Genomic DNA, 27134 nt, shown 5'->3' on the forward strand with positions numbered 1-27134 from the left:
ACACAAAAATTAAGTTTGTAAGGGTTTGGATATATTAATCAGCTTGATTTAATCATTTTAAAATGTATATACATTTCATAATCAATAAATCTATACAATTTTAGTTTGTAAGATTAAAAGTAATAATGAAGATAGAGATAATAAATCATGGAGGTGAAATTTCATGGGGAACAAGGGAAAACCTTCCTTCAGTTAAAAAAAAATTCTAATGAGATTCTGAAGACAAAAACCTGTTGCATTATTTGGTGCTTATTTTCACAAACCTTTTTATAACAAAATTTCAAAGGTACAGTCAACAGGACAGAGAGACATAAAAAGAACTCCCGTGTTCCCATCATGCAGTAACTGGTAGCTCAGTTCCCTCTGGCAGTCACACTCCCCGTCACCTTTCACCACCCCCACCACCCCATACAGAATTACTTTGAAGCAAATCATAAATCACATCATTTATTCAAAAATACTGGAGTGTATATCTCTAAAAGAAAAAAAAGACTTGTAAAAAATGTAAGCATGTTATCATCATCTCACCTAACAAATCAACAATAACCTTACATTCTCAAATATCGAGTCAGTGTTCAAATTTCTGATCGCTTAATAATTTCTTTTAGTATTGGTTTGTGCAGTTCAGGATCCAAAATTTAAGTGTTGCATTTAGTTGGTAAGTTTCCTATAATCTTTAGTCTCCCTCTTTTTTGTTTTTGTTTGTTTTGGTTTTGAATTGATTTTGTTTTCTTTTTGTTGAAGAAATCAAATTTTTTTGAACTGTGAGTTTCTGCTTTCTGGATATGTTGATTGCATATCTGTGCTTGTATTTAACAATATGCTTTCTTTTTTGTGTTTGTTTTAAAAGAGAAGTAAGATCTAGATGGTTGATCAAATTCAGTTTTAATCGTTTGGCAAGAACATCTCATGGGTGATACACTGCTATGGTTCTTCCAGCTCGGAAAAGTCAGATTTTCTCTGTGATGTTCATATCAATCAGGATTAGGACCATCTGATTAATTGGTTATAAAGTTTTTTCTTTAAAATCAGTATTCCATCTAATGGTTTTGGCAGCCATTGATGATATCCATAATTTTATTAGAAGAAAACTATACGCTGATTCTATCTTGCAGGTTACATTTGTTCAACATATGGGTTATACATATATCTTGCCAGTGCATTGGGATCCCCTGGGTGGGGAACTCAGTAATCTTTTCAGGAGTTCTTTTTGTTCACAGTCTTTGGAGTTTGGGTGCATTTCTCCATTTGTTTATTTGGAGGGAGTTTTATAAACTCAGTAGCTAGTTCCCCAGTCTGCTTTGGTAAGATCTGCTGACCTCTGTGGGGATGACCTTTAGAGAAACGGGTGACCCTTCTCCTTGGAAGACCTATAAATGACAAACACAGGATACATTTAAGATCTACTTGGTCAGAATAAATGTTGCTTCTCATCTTGAGAGGTTTTTGATATTTTGGAGAAATGTTTTCCAGATAGTCCAATGTCTTGGAAGCAAAACAATTTTTTTTCTTATTTTGAAAAAATGTCACATTTGAGAAGAAAGTAGATCCTTGTACTCAATCCATGCCTTGGTGGAGTTACTGGGGGAAGCAGTGGGGTTCCATATGGCTGACTTTCTAAGTCTGTCTCTCTTAATTGCCTCCACAGCTCCTTATTATTTTGTCCTTCGTGGTGTTATCCAAACCCAGGGAGGGATTTGCTGCTTCCCACATCTCTCCCTCGTTCCTTCTTCACCATAATCTTTATAGGAATCACCAAATGTTTAATGTGATAGCAAATTAAATATTGTTTGTGTAGGTCTGAAAACGTCAGGGGCTATGTCTAAAAATTTGCCAATTTAAAGTATGGTTCTTGGATCTAAATCAAATTAGGTGGTTTGAGAATGAGACCACCTTCCTGGAGGAAGATTAGGCTCTTAAACAATTTCAATGTCATAGGCAAGTGGGCCTCCAATGGAAAATCCCAGATAAAAAGACACTTTTTCTATGCTCCTACCACTTCTAAGTTGACCCAAGAAAGCGGGTGTGATGGGTATTGTGATTTTTTCATTGATCCCATACTCTATGTATAAACAATTATTTTCAGCTCGTCCTTGCAAACGAAGCAAAAGGTCTTGGACTTTTCTCTCCTTCCATACATCTCCACTTTGCCACACAAAATTAATATCAGGTGTCTTTCCAAAGCATTGATCGATTTTTCCTTTGTGGACAAGTCTGTTCATATTGTTTCCTTTTCCAAGAAAGAAATATGCGATAGGTTGCTTTGTACGATACATGTGCTTATATTGCCCCCTGAAAGAATTTTGCAATGATTGAGCATACTTTTCCATTTGTTTAGAATCCTGATCCAGTTGTTGGTTTTCTGGCCAGAATAAGAGTGAAGCTAGGAAATAAGGTTCTGAATATTGGTAAGTTGGTCCTACTTGTTGCAAGACATCTCGAAGCTGTTCTTTCAGTTTTTTAATTGACTTCACTAGTTTGGAGGCAGGTTTAATACAAAAGAGAATGATGTTGGCCAAGATGAAGTTTTGCTTTTCCTTTAGGTGCATTTTGACAATACATTGTTCAGAGAGAAAAGTATATTTGTTCACTATATCTTCCATGGTGCTTATAGCATCTTCTTGACTTTTGATAAGATATTCTAGGAGCCCAGAAAACTTGTCTGCTTTTAAAGCTTCTAGGGTTCTTCGATTTCTCTCTACTTGAAGTGGCAAATGGAGTTTTGATCCAACATCTCTGCTATGTGATTCTGCTAAGGGACCAAATATATCTACATACTTCTTGAAAGATACAGCTACTTTCCTCCGAGTTTTGGCCTCTTCATTTTGCTTAATGTTGTTCCTGGGTTTTAGAAGGACAAAGTAATCATCAAAAAAATCAAAGGACTTCTTCAAAGAAGATTGCAATGTAGTTAGATAAGGAATAAAGTTCTTGAGGACCATTTTAAATTCATTTGTATCACCTGGAATATCACTATTTCCTGATATAAAATTGACCATATATCTTTTAGACAGTTCATTTTTATTGTCAAAAAATGGAATGAGCTGGAGAATCTGGATTGTGTAAAGTCCAACTTCTATCTCTCCTTGATAGCCAGCGATGTTGTAAGTGTCATACCTCCTTTTTGACTTCTGATACAGTCTTTCCTTCACTTCATATTCTCGATCTTCACTTTGCTGTTGAGATTCTCTGAATGCACTGGAGGCATGTACAGCTAATTCCAGAAGATTAGTTAGGTCATCAACTGAAATGTTCCTATTTCTTCCATTATCTTCTATCCACCATCTTATTTTACTTTTGTAGACTTGACCCAGTGTGTCTGAGATATAGGAATTGTCAGGTTCTATCTTTTTGGCTTGTTTTGCCCACTTCAGAGCATTGCTGAAATCCTTCTCTTTAAGGTAGAAATGTCTTGACAAGGCTTGGCACATGAATGCATTTGGGTTGAATCGACTGATACCTTCAAGCAATACAGCTTTAACTGCCTCATTGCCTTCATCTTTATGTAATGCTTCAATGAATGGGGAAAACCAGTTTCCTGTACCTTCAGGTTCGTTTCGCTGTCGTGTGAGCAGCAGGGTTTGCATATCTTGGAGAAATTTGCTTTTTCCTATGGCAGCATCATAGAACATATTTTCTGTGAGCAAATCCAGCATAATTTGACTTTTATCCAAGTTATAGCTTTTCTTCAATTCTTCCAGTGAGAGAATTGCAATCAAAGGGTGAATGATGCGCACTCCACAGTATTTCCCACATTCTTCCACCTCTGTTCTTATCAGAATTGTAGAGAAGGTGCCCATTTTGTCTTCAAGTTTTTCTGTTCCCCAGTAAGCCTTCTTGTTTGAGATTCCTAAGAACTTCTCACATTGTGAGAGTGAAATGGTGGTATCAGGCACATATGAATTCAGAAGAGCCAGAAAAGAAAAGAGTTTTGCTTCCTTGGTACAAATATTCTGCCCTTTCAGAATATTCCTCACCACATTTTCTATGTACTCTTTATTAAAATTGTTTTTCATGATCATGAAGGAATAAAAATCTTCAAAGTTTTTATGCTGCTCTTTGATTTCTTTCAATTTAAGCTCAAAAGCTCTCTGTTCTTTGGGAGACAGTTGTTGTATTAGGGCAATACTGTCTGAGTTCCTTGCACTTTTTTCAGGATTTTGTGATCTCATGCAATTTAGGATGATCACTAGAGGTCTCTCATATCGAATGTGCTTATTAGCTACAGCTGTGTGAATGGAAGCTTGCAGAAGGTAGACATTATCTTGTTCTTCAAAATCATCAACAAGGAGCAATACTGGTAAGTATTCCTGATGGCCTGATGCCCCATAGGTAATTAAATTTGTCACCTGTTCTCCAATTTCAGAAAAATCCACTGTCTTATTTTTCAGCACAGCACATCTGAATTTCTTCCTTAGATCCCACAGAAGATGCATAGCCAAGGTAGTCCCTCCACAGCCTGGATGATGATACAAATGAAGGATTTTGGCACATGTTTGTTTAGAAGAATCTGCCCAGTTTTGAATCATTTCTTCCAGTCTTTCATACTTATCTCTTTTAACAAAAGATGAAAAATAGCTTTCAGAAGAAAAGTAGAAGTTCCACCATGATACTTTGCCACCTCGGTAGAAGTCTTCCTCTTTGGATGCCTTGAATTCTAGTAATTTTTTCTGGTCTTTCTCCAAGAGTGTGTCTTCACATTCATTTTCACAGAGAATTTCCAGGGCAGTCATGATTTCTTCTTCTTTCTTCAGAAGGACAGTAGATGAACCAACTGAGGGCAATAATCTCTTTGAGGATCGAGTTACAGATTTTAGTTTCAGAACAGTGCCATTTATTTCTTCAAGATTTAAGGCAGAAATACATTGGTTTGATAATTCATCTTGGTGTTTCGTTAATCTTGCTTCAAGCAGGTCTTTCCATCCCTGGCATATGTGTGAATGTACACAAATACACAGTATACTTTCCATTCCTTTGAGATCTTGGTAGAAAGCACAGAAAGTCTCGATGAGGGGGTCTCTGGGGTCATCCACAGAGGAGAGTAATAGAAACACCACCAAAAACTTCCCTCTTGGCATTATGTCTTCACGTGTGAGGAATGAAATCAGTTTCCTGACTTCAGAAGCTCTTTCCCTTTGCCAGGAAATTGGATCTAAGGGTTTGTATTTTTCACTGTCAAGGTCTGACCTCCCATTGCAGAAAATCCAGCTGGGTTGCTGGTAAAGATTCAGACTAGAAATCTTGTCACTCCACGTGGTCCCTTCTGCAAACAGACTTGGAGTGTGAAGGTTTGCTACTCGGCTTTCTTTGAAAGCTTTGACGACTCCATTCCTTGCTGATTCGGGATCAAACTCTAACACAGCAAACCACTTGATTTCCTTGAGGAAATCCAAGTGTTTTGTTTGCTCTGGGTTACATTTATTTGTTACAAGAATGTACCAGTCATAGAATGAATTGTCCAGCAAATCTTGATTTCCTGTCAACAGTTTAACTAGCTTGGACCCCTCACTTTTGTTTTTATTTGGCTTTTCTTTGCATTTTTCTTCTGCTTCTTTCCTAGACTCTGCCACTTTTTTTAAGTCTAGTTTAAAAGCTTTGAAGTCCGACTTACTTTTTGTGATGTCCTTAGATTTGGGCCCATCTCTCACAAAGACAGAGTATTTTGAACTTTGTTCCCATGCTTTGTTGTTACAGTTTTGCATTTTGATCTGGAAATAGTCCTCTCCACATTCTGCATATTGTGGAATGACATCCACTTCTATAACAAATCTGTCAGATACAGTACTGTTTGGCAGTAAAACTTCCACAAATCTGGGCTCTCGAATGCACTTCTCTGCTTGTTGGACCTGATGTGCTTCAAAATACTGATGTATCATCTTATGGAAGTGTTCAATTAGGGCTTCTTTAGTGACTTTGGTGATTTGCACACCAACAATTTTTCCATGGGGTTTGTCTTCGACTCCCAAATGAATGGTGCCATTGGTACGTGAATTCATACAAGCTGAGGCAAATCGGAAAACCTCGTTGCTAAATTTCATCTTAATATCCTCTTCTGTGGCTGTTTTTGTATTTGTGAAGGCCTTGAACTCACGTGCTGGATCGATGAGATTGCGTGATCCAGTTTCAGGCTGTAGAATGAAATGTAATTTATAACGATATGGATCACTGGATTCATCGAAAGGATATGGGATACATGTTGGTTCTAGGCATGGCTGCTTCTCCTTTAAGTCATCTGTTTCATCTTCCATGAGCTCATCTTTCAGTGACTTGGAGCCTGTAGCCACTGGACTCGTAGTGGCATTGGACACATCTGAATCGTTGTTATTCTTTTGTTTTTGTTCCAAAGTCTCTTTACTTTCCTTTTGCTTCACAGTTTGTTTTGGGGGAATATTTTTACTGCCTTTTTTCCCCTTGGATGTCTGAGTAGGATCTCGAGAGGATGTTTTCAGTAATTCCTTGAAGAGCTCTTCTATTTGGATAGCTGGTCCATGGGTTATGCCCATATCCACAAGATTCGTTTTGTTTAACCACTTCAGGATGGCACCGTTCACATCCTGGGCCACCAAGGTGTCCCTGTGCTTTTGGTCAACCTTATGGCTTTCTAACCATAGGTTTACATCTTCTTTTGTCCAGTCATCTGTATTTTCTGGAAGGTTTAGTTGCTCTGCCATTGTGATACCTATAGTTAGAGAAAGAATAATCATTTATTGTTTTACCAGTAAAACTTTGAAAGAAGTTATTATGGGTCATATACATGTGTTACAGAATTTTAAAAGGTCTTATCACCAATTTATTCCATGTTCTCCCAGGAATGCTACCAAATATGTATGTATGAGCACTTGTCTCCTATGAAGGGCATCAGGCTATCCAAAATTTACTTTACCTTGCTTTTTGCACTAAGTATATGAGAGATGCTGCCAAGTAGTATATGTAGAGATGTTTCATTCTTATTCATGGTTATTTGCTGTAATGGGCATTTGCTGTGTAATTTAAGAATATTCAATTCTACTATAGAAAATAAAAAGAGGATATATGACAATAAATGTAGATACAAGTTGTTTGTGAAAGGTGATGATAGATGAACTAAATCGAGTTGTCACAGCTAAGAGTCGGTCATAGCTACGAAAGAAGAGAAAGACCAAATAGTCATAAAATATTCATGAGATACATATGAACATTTTTGAGGTATAATTAGGTTACTTGTTGCAACATCATTGTGACCTTTTGTGTTCTCTATTCAGGGAATATAAGTAAAATCCACAGTAGCATATTGGGCTATTCATGACCTATAGCTGGTCAGGCATACTTACTCTGAATCTTCCTGAGGAAAGCCACTGTATGACATTGATCCAGGGCCTTTTCTATCCACTGAACCCCTTAGGACAGATCTTAACTCTGAACATATGGAGGAAGCTAAGGTTTCTACCCTTGAGATTGGTACAATAATACTGTCAGACTGTCATAAGTTAAGTATATATAGTATAACATCTACAGTAACCAGTGAAAATGTATACAAAATGATGTACTCAAAGACGTTGTAAATGGAAATGTAATTGTACTTAATTTTCAAGTAACCCAGAAGAAGGCAGGAAAATAAGACAAAGGAAAAATAGAACAGAGAAGAACAAATATAAATAAACAAATAAACAAACTCAATTTCTAATGTATCAATATTTACATTAAATAAAAATGACTTAATTATGGAAATTAAAAGACAATTTTGTAACCTGAATTCAAAATATACCCAAGTGTATCCTGCCTATGTGACTTTCAGTGGAAATATAATGATATAGGTGGGGTGAAGGTAAAAAAATAGAAAAAGTATGTCAGTCAAAAATTTGGGGGTGGGAGCATGGGGGATTGAATCCATGGACAATTTACCACTGAGCTTCATCCCTAGCCCTTATAAAACATTTTTATTTTGAGACAAGTTCTCTTTAAATTGCTGAGCCTCAGCTTCCTGAGTTGTTGGAACTACAAGTGTACACCACCATATCAAGCTCATACAAATATTAATAAACACAGAAGTAGCTACATGAATGTTGGATAAAATAGTCTTCCAAGTATAGAAATTTGCTAGAGACAGGAATATTATATACTGATAAAAGAGTCAGTCTAACTAGATTTCATAGCAGTCTTAAAGTATAAGCATCAGATAAAAAAGTTGCAAATGTGTGAGTCAAGTACCGATCAAAATTTTCAGTTTTCAACCAATCCACAATTACAGTCAAATATTTCAATACCTTTGTCTTAACCACTGATACAACAGTTAAACAGAATAGTGATGATATAGACAAACTCAACAATATCATTAATTAACAGGTTCTATATCATACTTGTAGCATACTGCAACAAGAACAATAATATTCCATTCTTTTCAAGTGCCAAGATAGACCATATCCTAAATGATGAAACAAACTTCAATAAATTATTAAAAAATTGAAGCCAAAATTTAACCCTTATCTCTCTTCATGCACAAAATTCAACTCAAACTAGATCAAGGACTTAGGCATTAGACCAGAGACCCTGTGCCAACTAGATGAAAATGTAGGCCCAACTTTCCATCATGTCAGCTCAGGAACTGCCTTCCTCAACAAGACTCCTAAAGAACAAGAAGTAAAATCAAGAATTAACAAATGGGGGCTGGGGATGTGGCTCAAGCGGTAGCGTGCTTGCCTGGTTCGATCCTTAGCACCACATACAAACAAAGATGTTGTGTCCGCCGAAAACTAAAAAATAAATATTAAAACAATTCTCTCTCTCTGTCTCTCTCTCTCTCTCTCTCTTAAAAAAAGAATTAACAAATGGGATGGTGTCAAGCTAAAAAGCGTCTTCAGAGGAAAAAAAAAACAATCAAGAATGTGAACAGAAAGCCTGTAGAATGGGAGAATCATTACCACCTTTAACTCAGAGCATTTATCTCCAGAATATACAAAGAACTAAAAATAAAACCTAACACCAAAAAACTCAATTGATAAATTGGCAATGGAACCGAACAGACATTCAAAGAAGAAATACTAATAGTTAGCAAATATATGAAAAAATGTTCAATATATCTAGCAATTAGAGAGATGCAAATTAAAACTACACTGAGATTTCATCTCACTCTAGTCAGAATGGCAATTATCAAGAATACAATTAACAATAAATGTCGTTGAGGATGTGGGGAAAAGTTTACACTCCTACATTGCCAGTGGGAGTGTAAATTGGTGCAACCACTCTGGAGAGCAGGATGAAGATTCCTTAAAAAAACTAGGAATGGAACCACCATTTGATATAGTTATACCACTGCTTAGTATATATCCAAAGGACTTAAAATCAGCATACTATAGTGATGCAGCCATATCAATGTTTATAGCAGGTCAATTCACAAAAACTAAACTATGGAACCAGCCTAGGTGCCTTCAACAGATGAGTGGATAAAGAAAATGTGGTATATATACACAGTGAAATATTACTCCCCCATAAAGAAGAATGAAATTATGGCATTTATCAATAAATGGATGGAACTGTAGACTATCAACAATGTTAAGTGAAATAAGCCAATCCCAATAAACCAAATGTTGAATGTTCTCTCTAATATATGGATGCTAACACACAACAAGGGGGGAAGGGAAGAATAGAAGTTCATTGGATTAGACAAAGGGGAATGAAGGGAGGGGAGTGGGGGACAGAAATATGAAAGACAATTGAATGAATCTGACATAACTCTCCTATGTATACAGAGGAATATGTCACAGTGAAATTCCACATCACATAAATCCATGAGACTGGAATTCTAAATAGAATAAGATATACCACATGGTTGTATAAATATGTCAAAATACAAGATACTATCAGATATAACTAAAAAAAATGAAAAAAAATTGAAACCACACAGAATGTTTGTTAACCACAAGAAATTGTAATAGAAATTGATAACAGAAAAGAGGAATCTCACAAAACATGCTCTTCTAAATCATTCATGGGCCAAAGAGGAAGTCTCAAGTAAAATAAAGAAATATATTGCAATGCGTAAAAATGAAAGTATAACACTTCATTTTAAATTCCAAGCATTTAAAGATTTAACACTGATTCTACACAATCTCCTTCAGAAAACTAAAAAAGAGGAATATCTACCAATTTATTTATGAAACTAGTATTATGCTATTAGAAAGAACAACAAAGACAGCATAAAACATACAACCACAAATCCATATCCTCCATGAATATACAAAAGAACTATTAACATAATAATAGCAAGTAGAACTTAGCAATATAAGAGAATCATAACCTAATTATCTTATGAGATAGGGTTTATTCCAGGGATGCAAGATGGTTGACTATTCAGAAGTCAGTAAGTGAAATCTGCCATAATGACAGGATATCAAAGAAAAATCACATAATCACATCAAAGGATGTGAAAAGAACTTTTTGACAAAATTCAAAACATGCATTATAGTTAAAACTCTTAGAAAAACAGGACCAGAGTAGAGTCTGATAAAGAGTATCTACAAAAAAATCTACAGCTCACACAACTAATGGTGAAACCCAATGCTTTTTCCATTAGAATGGGAGCAAGGAAAGATGCCTAACTCTACTCATACTTCCTTGACAGATTGCTGGAAGTTCTGGCCAGTGCAATAAAGCAAGAAAGAAGAGGAAAAACAGAGTATGCAAAGGAAGAAATAAAACTGTACTTATTTTCAAATGACTTGATTAGCTACATGGAAAATGACAAATAATTCATAGGATACAATTGAGTTCTTCAATATTTCAGAGCACAAGATAAAAATAAAAATGTCTTTCTATAAGTGAGCAATGAACATATGAAAAAATATTAAAAATCAATTCCTTTAGGAATCAATAAAAATAAAACCAAAACAAAACAAACAAAAAATCCTGATATACTTCATATATATATATATATATATATATATATAAACATATATGTATAAGTCTAGCAAAACATATAGTTGACTTTTATGCTCAAAAGTACAAAACACTGAAAGAAATCAGGGATCTAAATAAATGGGGACACATACTGTGTTCACGTGGGAATTTTACATAGTATGTATGTTAATTTTCTACAGATATTAAACAGGTTTAACATAATGTGTATCAAAATTCCAGTATGATTCTTTATAGATAAATAAAATTCTTGTAAAATTTGTATGGAGAGGCAAAGGAAGAATACTAGTTTCAAAAATTTTAATAATAATAAAGTGAGAGAAATTGTTTTTTAAAGACATTTTATAACTACAATAATCAAAGCTGCATGGTATTGGTAGAGAGATAGATATACCACTGGAATAGAATAGGATTCCAGAAGTAAACCCACACAAATATGCCCCATTGATATTTGACAAAGACGCAAAAATAATTCAATGAAGATTGGATGGTTGTTTCAACAAATGATGCTGGAGTAATTGGACATACATATGCAAAAATTAAATAATCCCAACCTGAACTCATACCTTATGCCAAAATTGACTTGGAATGGACTTCCATGTAAAATATAAAATTAAGAAACTTTTAGTAAATACATAGGAGAAAATCTTCATGATCTAGGGCTAGGCAAAAGTTGTACCCCAGGTGAATGATAGTGATCTCAAATGAAAAGTTTACTACAGGGACACAGCCACATCAATGTTTATAGCAGTACAATTCACAATAGCTAAGCTGTGGAACTAACCTAGATGCCCTTCAGTAGATGAATGGATAAAAAAATGTGGCATATATACACAATGGAATATTACTCAGAAAAAAAAAGAGAATAAAATCATGGTGTTTGCAGGTAAATGGATAGAGTTAGAGGAGATAATGCTAAGTGAAGTTAGCCAATTCCAAAAAAACAAATGCTGAATGTCTTCTCTGATATAAGGAGGCTGATTCATAGTGGAGTAGGGAGGTGGGGCATGGGAGGAATAGACAACTCTAGATGGGGCAGAGGGGTGGGAGGGGAAGGGAGGGGCATGGGTTAGAAATGATGGTGGAATGTGACAGACATCGTTATCCAAAGTACATGTATGAAGACACGAATTGGTGTGGATATACTTTGTATAAAACCAGAGATTTGAAAAATTTGTGCTCTATATGTGTAATATGAATTGTAATGCATTCCGCTATCATATATAAATTTAAAAACATTAAAAAGACTTATTTAGGAAAAATTATGTTCAAAATTGAGTAAGATTTCTATTTTAATGAAATATCTCGGGGCTGGGGATGTGGCTTAAGCGGTATCACGCTCGCCTGGCATGCATGGGGCGCTGGGTTCGATCCTCAGCACCACATAAAAATAAAATAAAGATGTTGTGTCCACTGAAAACTGAAAAATAAATATTAAAAAGTTCTCTCTCTCTCTCTCTAAAAAAAGGAAAGAAATTCACTATCTCTAAAACATATATCAGCACATCAAAATCCATTTTTTCAGAAATGTCATTAGCACTGATTTCATTTTTCAATGAGTTCACATTTTTTATAAATTTAAAATTGTCCCACGAAGTGCATAAATTTATATATTTATCTATTGATTAAAGATTTACTGAATCATTCAAAACTGTCAAACAGCATCATTCTGTAAATTTGGAATTAAATAAGCCCTTACTATTCAACAGTTTGTAGTATAATTTCATGAAGGCTATAATAGGAATTGTGTTGCAAAAACTCCTCCAGTAGGGGCTGGGGATGTGGCTCAAGCTGTAGCGCACTCGCCTGGCATGCGTGCGGCCTGGGTTCGATCCTCGGCACCACATACAAACAAGGATGTTGTGTCCGCCGAAAACTAAAAAGTAAATATTAAAAAAAAATTCTCTCTCTCTCTCTAAAAATAAAAAAAAAAATCATTAAAAAAAAACTCCTCCAGTAATTGTCTGAGGCTCTAGATGTCAGGACATCAAGACTGCATGGATTTAACCCATTCTACGCAAATGAAGAGCTTAGTAGATAATTTTATGGTAGTAACATGAAAACATTCAGCCCTTCATCCTAAAAATGGCAGAGAAGTGGCTGAGTCATGTTGTCTCTCAAATGGTTCATAAGGTCTTCCACTTTTGCATATTAGCAAGCTAAGTCACTCCACTTTTTGCTTATTCACTAAGACCTTTTTCTCAGCAGTATGAAAGCTCCTCTTAAATAGAATGCACTTTATATTACCATTTACTCCTAATTATATACATCTTTCCTTAGCACGTCTAAGGACCTCTTGTCTCCCACGTTGTAAACTAATTTTTTTGCCTTAATTTGTAAAGCCCTATGAATAAGGTATACTTTATTTATGTGTTACCAATTGCATAATCTTTTTTCTTTTTAAAATATAACTTCAGAGCTTTATTAAATGAGGAATCAAAAAATAGAAATTAAAAACTTGCAATGTCATACATTAGAGAGGAAAAATATATAGAACCTAGCAGAAATGAAACTGCTGCACATCAAAACTTATAAAAAGCAGTGTCAACAATATTTATACAAATAGTTATAGCCTTAAGTGCTTTTATAAAAATAGAAAAATGATTGACAGTGAACTAAATGCCAATTTAGTAAACTCAAAGAACAATAAAACAAATATGAGGCAGGAAGAAGGAGGAAGAAAACAAAGGGCAAAAATCTAAAAAATGGAAACCATAGTTCCAACAGAGAGATGGAAAGAAGATCAAAAGTCATCAACAAAGAGTAATAAAGTTGACACACCTGTGGAAGGATTAAACAACAAATAAAAGAGAGATGTCACAAATAGGCAATAAGAGGTGCTGTAAAAATTAAAGCAGTTAGGGAATATTGCAACCAACTGTACATGAGTAAAATTGAAGACTGAGGTTAACAGACAAATTCATCCAAAAATGTAACTTACCAAAACTGACTGGAGAAGGAATGGAAGGAGACCACTTTCCTGTGAGATCACCAAGGCTGCCGATGCTCTCACTGCAACAAAAAGAAAGGAGGTGAGGAAAGCTACTTGACTTGCCTTTGAAATGATCACGGAGATAACATATTAGATGACAAAGGCCGGATGGATTAAAATTCAGAAAGGAAAGAAGCCTAGGTAAGCTTTGGGGCATTTTCTGATTCTGAGCTGGACTTGAGGAGAAGTCATGAGCCACCAGGAGGAAGGAAACCAGTGTGACTTTTGACAGTCACAATGTGGATGTGATGGATTGGAACCTAGATGTGCTCCAAAATGTTTAACCATCACCAACATGCAAAATCAAACTTCAGGGAGATGACCCTACGCACCCACCAGAATGGCTACAATGAAAGGCTGACATGCTGGTGAAGAGGTGGGGTCAATGGAGCTCTCAGACATTGCCAGTAGAAACGTAAATTGGAGAAACCGACAGTTTTTGTAAAGTTAATTATGTCTATGACTCAGCAATCCTAATGAAAAATTACTGATACAAGCAAAAACAGAGATGAATTTCACAACTGTAACCCTAAACGAATAGATCCAGTACAACATAAAATATATTGTTGGATTCCATCTATATGAAGTTCAAGAATAGGCAAATTTAATCTACAGCAGAAATCAGAATGACTTGGTGTGGTGATTATTTTCTGAGAAGCACAAGGATCTTGATCTGTGTATAGTCACACACAGTGGTACAGAACAGAAGACACAGAGACAAATCCCCATAAATAACATTATCTCATACTAGGCCAAACTGCCCAAAACACACATTAGAGAAAAGATACCTTCTTCAACAAATGGTGCTTGGAAAACTGGAAATCCATATGTAGCAAAATGAAATTAAACCCCTATATCTCATCCTGCACCAAACTCAACTCAAAGTGGATCAAGGACTTAGGCATTAGACCTAAGACTCTGCACCTAATAGAGGAAAAAGTAGGCCCAAATCTACATCATGTCTGTTTAGGAATAGCCTTCCTTAATAAGCCTCCTAAAGCATAAGTAGTAAAATCAAGAATCAACAAATGGGATGAAATTAAACTAAAAAGCTTCTTCAGAGTAAAGCAAACAATGGTGAATATGAACAGAGCGCCTACAGATTGGGAGAAAATTTTTTGCCACCTGCACTTCAGAGCATTAATTACCAGAATATACAAAGTAAAAAAACTTAATACCAAAACAACAACACCAACAAAAACAAAGACAAAAAACAAAAACAAAAAACCCATCAATAAAATGGGCTAAGGAACTGAACAGACACTTCAAAGAAGAAATACAAATAGTCAGCAAATATATGAAAAACTGTTCAACATCTCTAGCAATTAGAGAAATGCAAATTAAAACTACACTGAGATTTCATCTCACTCCAGTCAGAATGGCAATTATCAAGAATACAATTAACAATAAATGTTATTGAGGATGTGGGGAAGGGTATACTCATACATTGCTGGTGGGACTGCAAATTGGGGCAACCACTCCGGAGAGCAGGATGGAGAGTCCTCAAAAAAAAAAAAAACTAGGAATGGAACCATCATTTGACATAGTTGTACCACTGCTTGGTATATATCCAAAGGATTTAAAGTTAGCACACTATAGTGATACATATGTGGCTACATCAATGTTTATAGCAGGTGAATTCACAAGAGCTAAGCTATGGAACCAGCCTAGGTGACCTTCAACAGATGAATGGATAAAGAAAATGAGGTATATATACACAATGAAAGAACAGTACTTGTCACTTGTCGTGGTCTAACAGGTGGCCCCACCTTCCTTTAGCAATCCTCATATCTAAGCAAAACCTCATATGCTCATATGTCCTTCTGCTGAGCCCTATTACTCCACCCTGTGAAAGTATGGTTCATATCTGTCGCAATAACACTACTGTGACTCATATAGCAGCGGCACCCTGATTGTTTGGCTCCTGGGTGTTCTTGGATTTCTGAGCCTCATATCCAGGGTTCTCATGCCCCATGCCTTGCCCCTTTCATCCTGGACATTTTTCCTGGGCTCTTTCTGACTTCCTCTCTCAATGTTTAAAACACACTCGGCCTTTCCCCACTAGCTGATACAGCATAAACCAGACTGAGACTAAGAAGGGAATTAGATGGATGGTTTGATTTATGCTTGAGCTGCATCCCATATACGTGTAAAAACATAAAGTCAGGGTCTCATACAAGAGTTGGGAAACATAGAACTGGACCTGAACATTTGGCTGAGAAAAAGGAGTGACTTTTCACTACTCTCTATCTATTGTGGATGTTTCTATTGTAACTGAACAGGTTAACTTTTCATACTGCTTCCCCTAAAGCCTCTGTCAGTGTCTTGTTGTTTTGGTATTAAGTTTTGTTTTTTACTTTGTGTATTCTGGTAATTAATGCTCTGAAGTGCAGTGCCTTTCAATAAACCACTTAAAAATATTGAAGATGACACTTTTGGAGCATATTCATGAGAGGAATGAGTTCTCGTGTATGCCACTGTTCACAGATTTTTTTTTACCATAAATTAAAATTTCTTTTAAATTATTATTTTATTTTGATACTGGGGATTAAACCCAGAGGTACTTAACCACTGAGCCATATCCCCAGACCTTTTGATTTTTTTTTTAATTTTGAGACAGGGTCTCAACAAGTTGCTTAGGACTTCGATAAGTTGCTGAGGTTTGCCTTGAACTTGGGATCTTCCTGCCTCAGGCTCCTAATTCGCTGAGATTACAGGCATGCACCACCATGCCTGGAAATTCTATGTACTTTAAAAAGTCACCTGAAAAGCTGCTTTTGAGCATCCTAGCCACCAGTAAGAAACAGGAAACACAATTTGTTTGATGGTTGAACCCACCATGTAGGTTATGAACTGTTAACCGTGAGATTTGTTAGCTTTACTTAAAAATTATTAAAAATGCAATCCTCTTATACTCTCACAATACTTTATTCATTGCTTCCAGGGGAAATCAGACATAAACTATGATTCTACCAGAAACATAAAGCTGCCCAAATTGCAAGGACTTCCTGTAGTAGTCTGTCTGTCATTGATAGACCTTGTCTGACACTAATTTCTAAGAAACTACCAGGAAATTCTGTTTTTTAAGCTGCCTATTCCTTAAGACAGTGGAAAGTATCTTTAAGTAATGTAAACTTTAAAATTTTCATTTTCTGTTCTTTCTGAAAATGCTATTATGCATTGGGAATTTCATTCAAAAAAGTCCCTCTAGTTTTCAATTATATCGTTTATGGAATGTTATGACTCATATAAGCAGACTCCTGTCAAGAACAAGCGGTCTGGAAGCTGTAGGCTTAGAATATTACCATATTTAGTTTTGGTGCTTTTCATTTTTCTAAATGCAAAGTGAAATTCTCCCTATTCAACAGATTGCTGCATAGATGTCAGTAATATTAATAAGAGATATTGTACTTACCCTGATTGTCAAATTTCTTCTGTACAAAGGAGCAGAAAATCATCTGTTTTAGTGCAGAAACCATCTGATATCCAGTTTTCTTCCTCCTCGGATGTTAGAAGAGAGTATTTTCTTCATTCCAGTTTCTGTGAAAGCTTATATAGCCTCCTGTCTCAATGCTAGCAGCAACTGACTGAGAAACAATAGGGTGTGTGCGATTCCGGAGATTGGGGAAGGAAGAAACTTGGCTTGATTTCAGTTTCGTTTCTCAGATCTGAGAGCAGACTTTTCCCTCTGACATGCTTTTCTTGCCACTCACGACTTTACCACCCTCTGGTATGTTTGGTTGAAACCCAAAGACTTAACATCTTTGGATTTTGAAGGCTCTCAAGAGTTTTGAAGGCTGCATAGAGTCCTGTTACATTGCTCATAAATGGACAGATATTGTCCTAATTGATCACTTGAGAATACCAGTTTTCTTTCTCTCTTTCATTACACTTAATTATTGTCTTCATTTATTTTCTGTTGAATGACTAAACACTGCAATGGAAATAATTTACAGGTTTATAGGTGGGGAAGTCCAAAGTTGAGAGACTACCTCTAGTAAGTCTTCTTGCTTGTGGTAACTCTCTACAGAGTCCTAAAGTGGCACAGGGACCACAGGACCAGATAGAGCAAGCTTTGCTTATTTGGATATCTCTTTCTTTTTACACTAACCCACTAAGGAAATCATGAGACCCCTGCCCTCAAGACCTTATCTAATTCTAATTACCTCCCAAAGGCTCCACACCCAAATACCACTAACTTGAGGCCCTGAGGGGAACAATTTTCAAATGTTCTCACCACAAAAAATGGTAAATATTTGAGATGATAGATGTGTTAACAAGCTTGAAGTTTGGAGGGTACAAGCACCCAGGCTATGTCAGTTACATCTCAGTGAAGCTTACATTTTTTTATAGTATGCAAATGTTTTTTGGTTAGTAAAAGGCACTTTTATAATTAATATTGGAAATCTTTATACTAAATAAATCATCCAAAGAACATTGCTACAAAAGAGTTTATAAAATATGTGCATATTTGAAAAATGTAAAGTGACATCATTAATTCCCTTAAAGTATCATGTGGAGAATTTAAGAGACTTCTCATTGAAGAAGCTTAGTCTGAGGAAAAAAACCAAAAATGTAGACCCTGTCAGAGGCACCTGGCCTGGCCCTCATGGCTAGGCTGTGATGTTTTTTATTTAACATTAACAATTTCAAGAGAAGGCCACCATATTACTTTGATGATTAAGACAAACACATGATCAATATGTAAATACATGTTAATGTAAACAAAAACATAAATATCACCAAATTATAAATGTGACCAAAGATCTCCAAGTCCTAGCTAATATGAGTAACTTTTGCTTCCTTCACCAATCATAGCTAAGTCTCACTCTCCTAGAAGGGGGTTAATGCCCCTATTTCCTTATTGCATCCATTTCAAAGCAAAGCTCTGACCCTTGACCCCTCTTCCCAAATCATCTAATACAAACCATAAGCTATGAGGAGATAGCAATCCCACCAGTCCCTCCTAACCCCTTTTACTGAAAGCACCCCCCCCAACTCCTATGCTTTCTCTCTATAAATATGAGTCAATAAATACAAATTTGTTTAATTACAGATATGTTTCTAATGGTCTTTGATTAAGGGTATTGACACTTTAAATGCAGATTTTGCTTAGTTTTTTAACATTGCAAATTGACAATTTGTAATTATATAAATTTATGGGGTATAAAGCAATGTGATAAATTAAATTATGCTAAACTTAATAAGCCAGGCACAAAAAGACAAATACTGCATGTTCTCAGAATTGAAAAGACAATTGAGCTGGTAGAAACAGTGAGTAGAATGGTTGTTTCAGAGGCTGGGGTAGGAGGAAGGGGATGATGATGGTCAAAGGACACAAGATCTCACAGAAGAATATGTTCATAGAGATCTTTTGCATAGTGTGATGAATACAATTAATAAAGTACTGTACATTTCAAAAATATTGAGAGTAAATTTCAAATGTTCTCATCATAAAGATGGTATTTGAGGTGATATGTTAACTAACTTGATTCAGTCATTCTACATAGTATTCACAAATCTGTGAATTGTAGTCCCAAGCCCTGTGGAGCTCTATGTGAGGATTTCACTGTCCTATTAGGGAGGACTATGTGTCCGTCTCTGTTTTCCTACCATGTAAAGGAATGGGTTGCAGGGATTGCTCTGAGCTCCCCTATAAATGCTACAGGACTCCAGGTTAGTCCTACAGAGCAAACCAGGGCTGCAGAACCAAATGTTACAATGCTGATCGATCTTCTCTAAGGTCAGTGTCATGGGCAGGTCAAAACTGCCTAAGTGAGAACAACCAAAATAACTGGTATTTTAACAATTAGCTGGAAACAGGAACATTTGTTGTGTGTGCTCAATTTGCTGGTGGTTTCCACACCCCACAGTTGATTTACACTGGTTTTAGATGAGTTTTAAACAGTGATTGGGTACTTACCACATACCAGGGATTATTCTAAGTGCTTTATATTAACTTACTTACTCTTTCCAACAAACCCCTGAGGTAGATACTATTGTTATTTCTATTTTACAGGTAAAGAAACTTAAGCACAGAGAGGCTAAAGAATGTGACTAAAGTTAGCACAGCTAGTTCATAGCAGACACTTGAATCTAGACATCAGGCCAATGGTCATAAGCCCTGAACTTCAGAAAGGAAAAACGGTGGCTGTGAAGGAGAGCCTACCTTGACCATTAGACTCATCATCTACCCGCAGGATTTATTCCAGCAAGGGAACCCTGGGCCTGAGCTCTGAAACTCAGGTTCCACTATCCATTAGACCTGTGTGATGCTTAATTTAAACTGTTGACTCAACTGTGCCATAGGATGCCCAGATATTGTGTCAAATATCCTGGGTGTTTCTGTGAGGGTATTTTTGGATGAATTTAACATTTAAATTGACAGACTGAGTAAAGCAGGCTTCCCTCCATTATATGAGTGGGCCTCATCTAATCAATTGAAGGCCTGAATAAGAGGAAGCCCCTCTTGCCCGACAGCCTTTGGGATGGGCATACTATACAATGGGCTCCATATGATACAATTCCAACTATGTGATCCTCAGGGGAAAAAGAAAAACTATACAAAGTTAAAAGATGAGTACTTGCCAAGGTTTAGAGGAAAGGGAAAAAAAAATGAGTACATGGGGCACAGAGGAATTTTAGTGCAGTGAAATATTCTGAATGATACTATAATGGTGGATTCATGTCATTATAAGTTTGTTCAAACTCATAACATGCAACACTAAGAGTGAACCCAAATATAAACTATGGACTCGGGGCAGTACTGGTGCATCAATGTTGGTTCACCAATTGTAAGATAGGAGCTACTCTGCAGAAGATGTTGACAAGGTAGGAGGTTATGCATTAGGTGAGGGGGCAGGGAGTATGCGGGAAATTTCTGTATCTTCCATTCAGTTTTGTTACCAATCTAAAACAGCTTTCAAAAAAACCTCTAATTTTAAAAAGGTATGATTTTTATTTGCTCTCAAGAGCGAATTTTGATCCTGTTGTTTGTGTTGAAGTCCCAGCTAAGAAGGTGTGGTCTAGACTTGCAGATATGTCTACTTGAGTTTCTCATTTCCTTTTCTACCCTGTTGGCTCATTCTGCTATTGCATGTGCTTTTCCGGGGACAGCTGTTTCCTGAAACACTTCTCTAAGGTATGAAAACCAACTCTCCCTCGCCACCCCAGAGCACATTGCTGTCTAGCACCTCCCTCCCCCTGCTGGCCTTGATCTCAGCCTGGTCACCCCCCACCCCACCCCACCCCCACCCCCTCCACCCCCCACCCCCCACCGCCATTCTTCTCCTGATGCAGGGAAGCCTCCCAGACTAATCCTGTTTTATATGTGAGGGGGATTTTCTGCTAAAGATTGGGGCAAAGGGTGGGTATCTCCTTTTCAGGACTTCTTTTAAGCTCTTTGATGGATTATGGTGAGGTTTTTATTTTTGTTTTTAAATTATTTTAAAAACTCACCGGAGATTCCTTCTCTCTCTTTTTTTGAGAAATTTTTTGGGTGCTGGAATCGAACCCAGGGCCTTGTGCATTAGAAGCAAGCACTCTACCAAATGAGCTATATCCTCAGTACCCCCACCCTTTTTTTGAGAATTAAAAAATTATTTTTATGTATATAAAACTCAACATTTAACTTGGGTTAGTGGAGAGTTCTTCAGGCTGCATTTTCCAGTGTGGTGTGAGGACCCCTTTCTTAAAAAGGAAGTTATCCAGAGTCAAGCTCCTTGGGTACTATCTGCTCTGGTTTGAATGTGGTTTGCCCTCCAGAGGTTGATGTGTGGGAAAGTTGTTTCCCGCTGTGTGGTGTTAGGAGGTGGAATCTTTAAGAAATGGGACCTCATGGGAACTCCTTTGGTTATTGGAGGTGCTGCCCTCAGAAGGAATTAGGGTGGTTATGATGGGACCCTTACTTAGTCCTTATGAGAACAAGTCATTATAAAAAGCCTCTGCCTGCTCTCTGGCTTCCTGTCTCACCATATGATATCTCCTTCTTGCCATGCACTCTTGGTGCCATCTGCCTCAAGGCCCTCACTAGAGCAGAGCTGATGCCAGCACCAGCACCATGCCCTCGAACCTACAAAACTCTGAGCTAATTAAACCTTTTTTTTTAAGTAGCCAGTCTCAGGAATTTGTTATAGTAACAGAAAACAGACTTATACACCACCACCTGATCTATGTTTCTAACTCATTTGAGATCTTTGGTGTTTTTTTTTTTTAATTTTCTCATAAAATATTATAAAGTGACAAGCCCAGTTGTTTGTTTGTTTGTTTTCATGACTTAGACTTTGTAAAAAGTCTCATAGTTTTTTTTCCCCTTTCCTTGTTTTTATATAAAATTTCTCTTGGGAATAAAATCACCAAAAATTTTGTATCTGGTAAGTTTCTCTTCCTCCCAGATGAAGTAATAATTGATATATGCCAATACCAAGAAGTCTCTTAGTTGTGAGACAAGGGTTTTTCAAAAGTTCTGGGCCTACTTCTCTTTTTCTAATTGATTCAGAGTTATTAAGACTGTTATTCTCTCTCTCTCTCTTTTGTTATTATTCTTGTTTATTTAAAAGAAGGTGCCCTTTTTGATATATTTTTCTAATTAAAAAAGTAACATGCATTCAATTTAAAAATTAAGAACATCTAGGAAACAAAAAACAAAAAGGAAAGATGTCTGGAACCCATTTCTCCCAATTGTTTATTAACATTTTTAATATATAACCCCCAGTCTTTTATGGAAATGTAAATATTTGCACAATGGTGGAAGCATGAGGGACTGCTATGGTTTGGATAAGTGTCCTCCAAAGTCTCGTGTGTTTAAACTTGGTCTCCAGCTTGGCACTATTGGAGACGAAAGAAACTTTAAGAGGTGGGGCATAGCAGGAGGTCTTTAGGTCATGGGAGAGTTCTCTGAAGGGGATTGTAGGGAGCTGGTCACCTCCCCTCATTCTCTTTCACTTCCCAGGCATGGACATTCTGCCACTTATAGGAGCTTATATGATCCTGTTATGATGTGCTGCCTCATCACTGGCCTAAAAGATATGGGACCAACTGATAATGGGCAGAGGCTTCTAAAACTGAGAGCCAAAAAACCCCACATTTTTTCTTTGTAAGTGGACTATTTCAAGTACTTTGTTAAAATGAGAGAAAGATAATTAATATAGCATCTAAGTTTTTATTTTGTCATTTAGCAAAATATAGATTATATTTTATCACATCATTAAACATACTTTTGATAGCATAGTTTAAAACACCACATATTTGGGAAATTTCAAAGGTAAAAAAATAGCGTAATGAACCCTTTTGTATCCAACACCCAGTTTCAGAGTTGCTAAAATTCCACTATTCTCTCTTTTCCTTATTCTGATAACCTTATTTTAGCTATACCTCTGAAAGTAAAATGGGAGTACATATATATTAAAGGTAAAGTGTTGACAAAATATTTGACAAATCTGTAGAAGTAGATGCATGGTGAAACTTTGTGTCAGGCCGCTGCACAAGTCAACATGAGATCAGGAGTTCACTTGGCTAGTGGAAGAGTAAAGAAATAATGATACTGATCACCTCAGTATCAAGAGCCTAAGGCTGCCAGTCATGTACAAATTTTCTCTACATATCTGAGAGTAACTGCTGTTTGGGTTTAATTGATAGCCATAATAACTGACCAGATGTTAGAATTTTCTAGTGTGTGCTTACCACCTTAGGAGTGGTCAGATGTGGCACTTGTAAATGAATTTATATAGTTTACACTATCTGCAATGAATATCATTTGAAGCTCTCAAGAGAAGGCAGCAAAAATTAATCTGCTTTGTACATATCCAGTGAGCACTTAGATGTTTAAAACATCTTGTTGGAAGAACAAGGCAAAGTGACATATCAGGGTCACATATGGATATTGTGTCCTTCGAGAAAGACCTTGCTCCTTCACACATAGTTGATATCTTTTAAATAATAGCAGAACCCTTGGATCTTGCCTATTAACTCTCTATTATTCATTTTTCTTTCTGTATGGGCCTATACATGGTTCATCATGACACGATTTGAATGCCACTTAGCACTTTCTAAGACTGTAAGAGTAAGTTGGATATTCCTATGATGATTTATAGCCAATAGACATCTTCAATCTTTGTACACACAAGGTCCTTGAAGAGCTGACTCCCTCCAGGAATTGGCTTGGATTGTATGAGTTGCAGATACAACATTGCCAAATGTTCACCTGACAGGTCTAACTTTGTTTGATACAGGGACTAGGCATGTTTGGACAAAAAAGTCTCTATTCCACAGAAAGTTTAAAAAAAAATTGGTTAGACTTGGAGCATTCATGAGTATGCTTTATTTATTCAAGTGTTATTCAGCTTTAAGCAGAAACCTTTGACCTCTCTTAATTTTTTTTTCCTTCTTGCTACATGTCTCTTTAAGAGTCTGTGACTCTAAATACTAAACACATGATTACAAATTCAATATTGGGTGTATATGTCAGGTCACAGGTATTTCCAAACTAACATACCAATGTCCCTTCAGAATGATACCAAGCTGAAAATATACTTTTAATTTTTTCTAACCCAGTCTCTTTATCTAGTCATGAATTTTGAGGAAATATCGTTCATATTGGAACATAGAATGACTGTTCTGTAAGAGATCTGCTGGTCTAAAGGGTCCATATTTATTCATCTTTCATGAGGCCTTGCAATATGGGATTCACAGTCTTTATAGGAGCCAACCTGGCTCTTCGATCACTCAGGAGTGTTGGATACTGCTGTGGTTTGAAGGTGGTTTTTCTCTTCAGAAAGTCATGTTGATTCCCTATTGTGAGAGGTTAAGAGGTGGGACCAGGTGGGACCAGTAAGTGCTGAGGACAGCTCTTCCCTCAATGGAATAATCTGTTCATACAGATTATTATGGATTAGTGAGTTAATGGGCTCTCCTCAAGAGTGGGTCTGCTATAAAAGCCACTTGGCAAGGTCTATCACATTCCCCATCACTCATCATATGATGCCCTTTACTGCCTTAGGACTTTGTTGTAAAGAAAGCCATTACCAGGCTCACTTAGCCAGATGTGGCCCTTTGATCTTGGACCAGGACTGAGATTTAAAATAAACTTCCTTTCTTTTTTTTAAAATTTCTTTTTTAATTGATTTTTTAAAAAATAAATGACAGCAGAATACATTACAATTCATATTACACAAATAGAGCACATTTTTTCCTACCTCAGGCTGTATATAAAAATATGTTCACACCAATTCGTGTCTTCATACTTTGGATAATGATGTCCATCACACTCCACCATCATTACTAACCCCCTGCCCACTCCCTTCCCTTTAGTCTGTGGCATTATGCTACTAGCAAGAGAAAACAGACTAAGACACAATAATTGGGAATAATCTTTTCTTTCTCAAATAAAATTTAAAAAATAAAATACTTCAACTTGTCTAAAAAAACCTCTCAACCTATGATTTTTTTTCTAGTTAACCTGGGCTTCAGTAATAAGCTAAAAAAATGGATTTTTTTGTTTGTTTTTTATTTTACTGTTCAATTTCTTGCTTCCAAGATGGTAGTTTTCCAACTATTAGGGAAATGCAGGTTTTCCTTAAAATTATATAAATTGATACACTGCAATATGCCTATGTATATAAAAGTGAGTATGAGTAACAATGCAGTGCGGGAAAACTGAGGTTGTGTGGTTAGATGAAGGCATCGTGAAGGCTCACTTAGCCAGAGACTAAAGTGGAGTGACAAAAATAGCTTCTAGTGTTTAACTTGCAGAAGGACTAAGTGAACTTGGTACCAATAGAACAATATCAATTTCGTGCTTGGTAAAAGTAATTGCCCTTCATGATTAGATGAACAAAATGTGGTGTAGCCACAGAATAGACTTTTGTTTGGAAGTAAAAAAAAAAGAAAAAAAGAAAAAAAAAGGAATGAAATATGGATATACAATACAACATGGGTAAATCTTGAAAACATACCAAAGTGAAAAAAGACATTTACAAAAGGCCACATATTGTATAATTTCATTTATAGGAAATTTATCCTCTTTAGGTAATTGCAAACAGTTTGCTTTCCTCAGCTCACCAATGAGTAAATGGTCGTACTACCTTACCTGGGTAAACTACCTGGGTGGATGACAGAGCAGAGTTAGGCTTGCATTGGAGGCTTGTTTTCTAAGTATTTTTTGTTTGTTTGTTTGTTTTCCCCCCACCAACTGTCTTGGTTTAATCTGTTTACAAATTATAAGACCTATTGGCATAACTATTTGTTGTGTTAATTTACTAGTGTGAGTGGGGCTGGCTGGAAATGATATGAAGGCCTTGAGTCCTTATGAGTAGGGAGTTGAGGAAAGAAGCACTAGATTATGTACGTGAACCAGTAAATATTCAATTTAGTAATTTTTTTTAACTCTCAAATTTCCCTGATGGGAACTCTGGAAGGAGAAAACAGAAGTAGCCTTCAGAAAAGAATTAGATGAAAATTACTGTATTTATTTATTTTTAATGGACTTTCCTGAGCAGAGGTGAGACTCCAGTATTGTTGGAACAGATGGTATGATAGGATGAAATGGAATTTGAGACAACTATGTAAGTTTTTCTGTAGATAGAACATAAATTTACCTCTGAAGGAAGATTCTGTTTGGGGTCAAACATTTTTTTTTTAGAATTTTCTTTTAATTTATTCTTTTTAGAGACATGTGACAGTAGAGTGTATTTTGACATATTATACATACATGGAATATAACTTTCCATTCTTGTGGTTGTATTTGATGTATTCATACAAGAGCATAGGGAAGTCATGTCCAATTCATTCTCTTATCTTTCCTATTCCTGTCCCCCACCCCCATCCTTTCCTTCATTCTCCTTTGTCTAATCCAATGAACTTCTCTTCTTCAGAGTAAAGCATTTTAATGAGCTCTTTGATTCTTTAATAAGAATAAAAGAAAGACTGCTCTGAAATGGGAAGTTGAATTTCTCTGCATAATATGTAAAACCTTCTTATTGGGTTAGGGTGAAATCTCTGCATATGATATTTCTTTTCTGGAAAAACGTAATTGTTTCTGGGAACCTAGAGGATTTGCAGCCTAAACTTTGAGTCATGGATACAAGTTCAGGCCTTGTCTCATCTGTGAGAATTGAGCAAGGACCGCTCTACCACATTGCTGTTGAAACGGCTGAGGAGAGAGAGGCCCTGAGAAACCTGGTGGAGGGCCAAGCATATGAACTCTGACGGTTATGACTCACATGAACATTTTTTTCTCATTTTATTATAATTGTAA

At 36.3% G+C, this 27134-nt stretch overlaps 1 protein-coding gene across 1 annotated transcript; it reads right to left on the reverse strand.

Moving 5' to 3' along the window:
- Positions 1–431: 431 nt before the first annotated feature.
- Positions 432–17543, reverse strand: LOC124099934 (sterile alpha motif domain-containing protein 9). Its single transcript, XM_046455201.2, has 3 exons — positions 17298–17543; positions 13832–13902; positions 432–6679 (listed from the first exon to the last, which is right to left on the reverse strand). The coding sequence occupies exon 3, from the start codon at positions 6669–6671 to the stop codon at positions 1917–1919; it is 4755 nt and encodes a 1584-aa protein (XP_046311157.1). The 5' UTR covers positions 6672–6679; positions 13832–13902; positions 17298–17543; the 3' UTR covers positions 432–1916.
- Between the last annotated feature and the right edge of the window lie 9591 nt (positions 17544–27134).

Source organism: Marmota monax, unplaced genomic scaffold (genome assembly GCF_021218885.2).
Source record: "Marmota monax isolate L192 unplaced genomic scaffold, Marmota_monax_Labrador192_F-V1.1 WCK01_AAM20220418_F8-fsc00264, whole genome shotgun sequence".
NCBI lineage: Eukaryota > Metazoa > Chordata > Mammalia > Rodentia > Sciuridae > Marmota > Marmota monax.

Coding starts and splice junctions, on each gene's coding strand:
- LOC124099934 (XM_046455201.2), bottom strand. CDS start 6,671: ATGGCAGAGCAACTAAACCTTCCAGAAAATACAGATGACTGGACAAAA.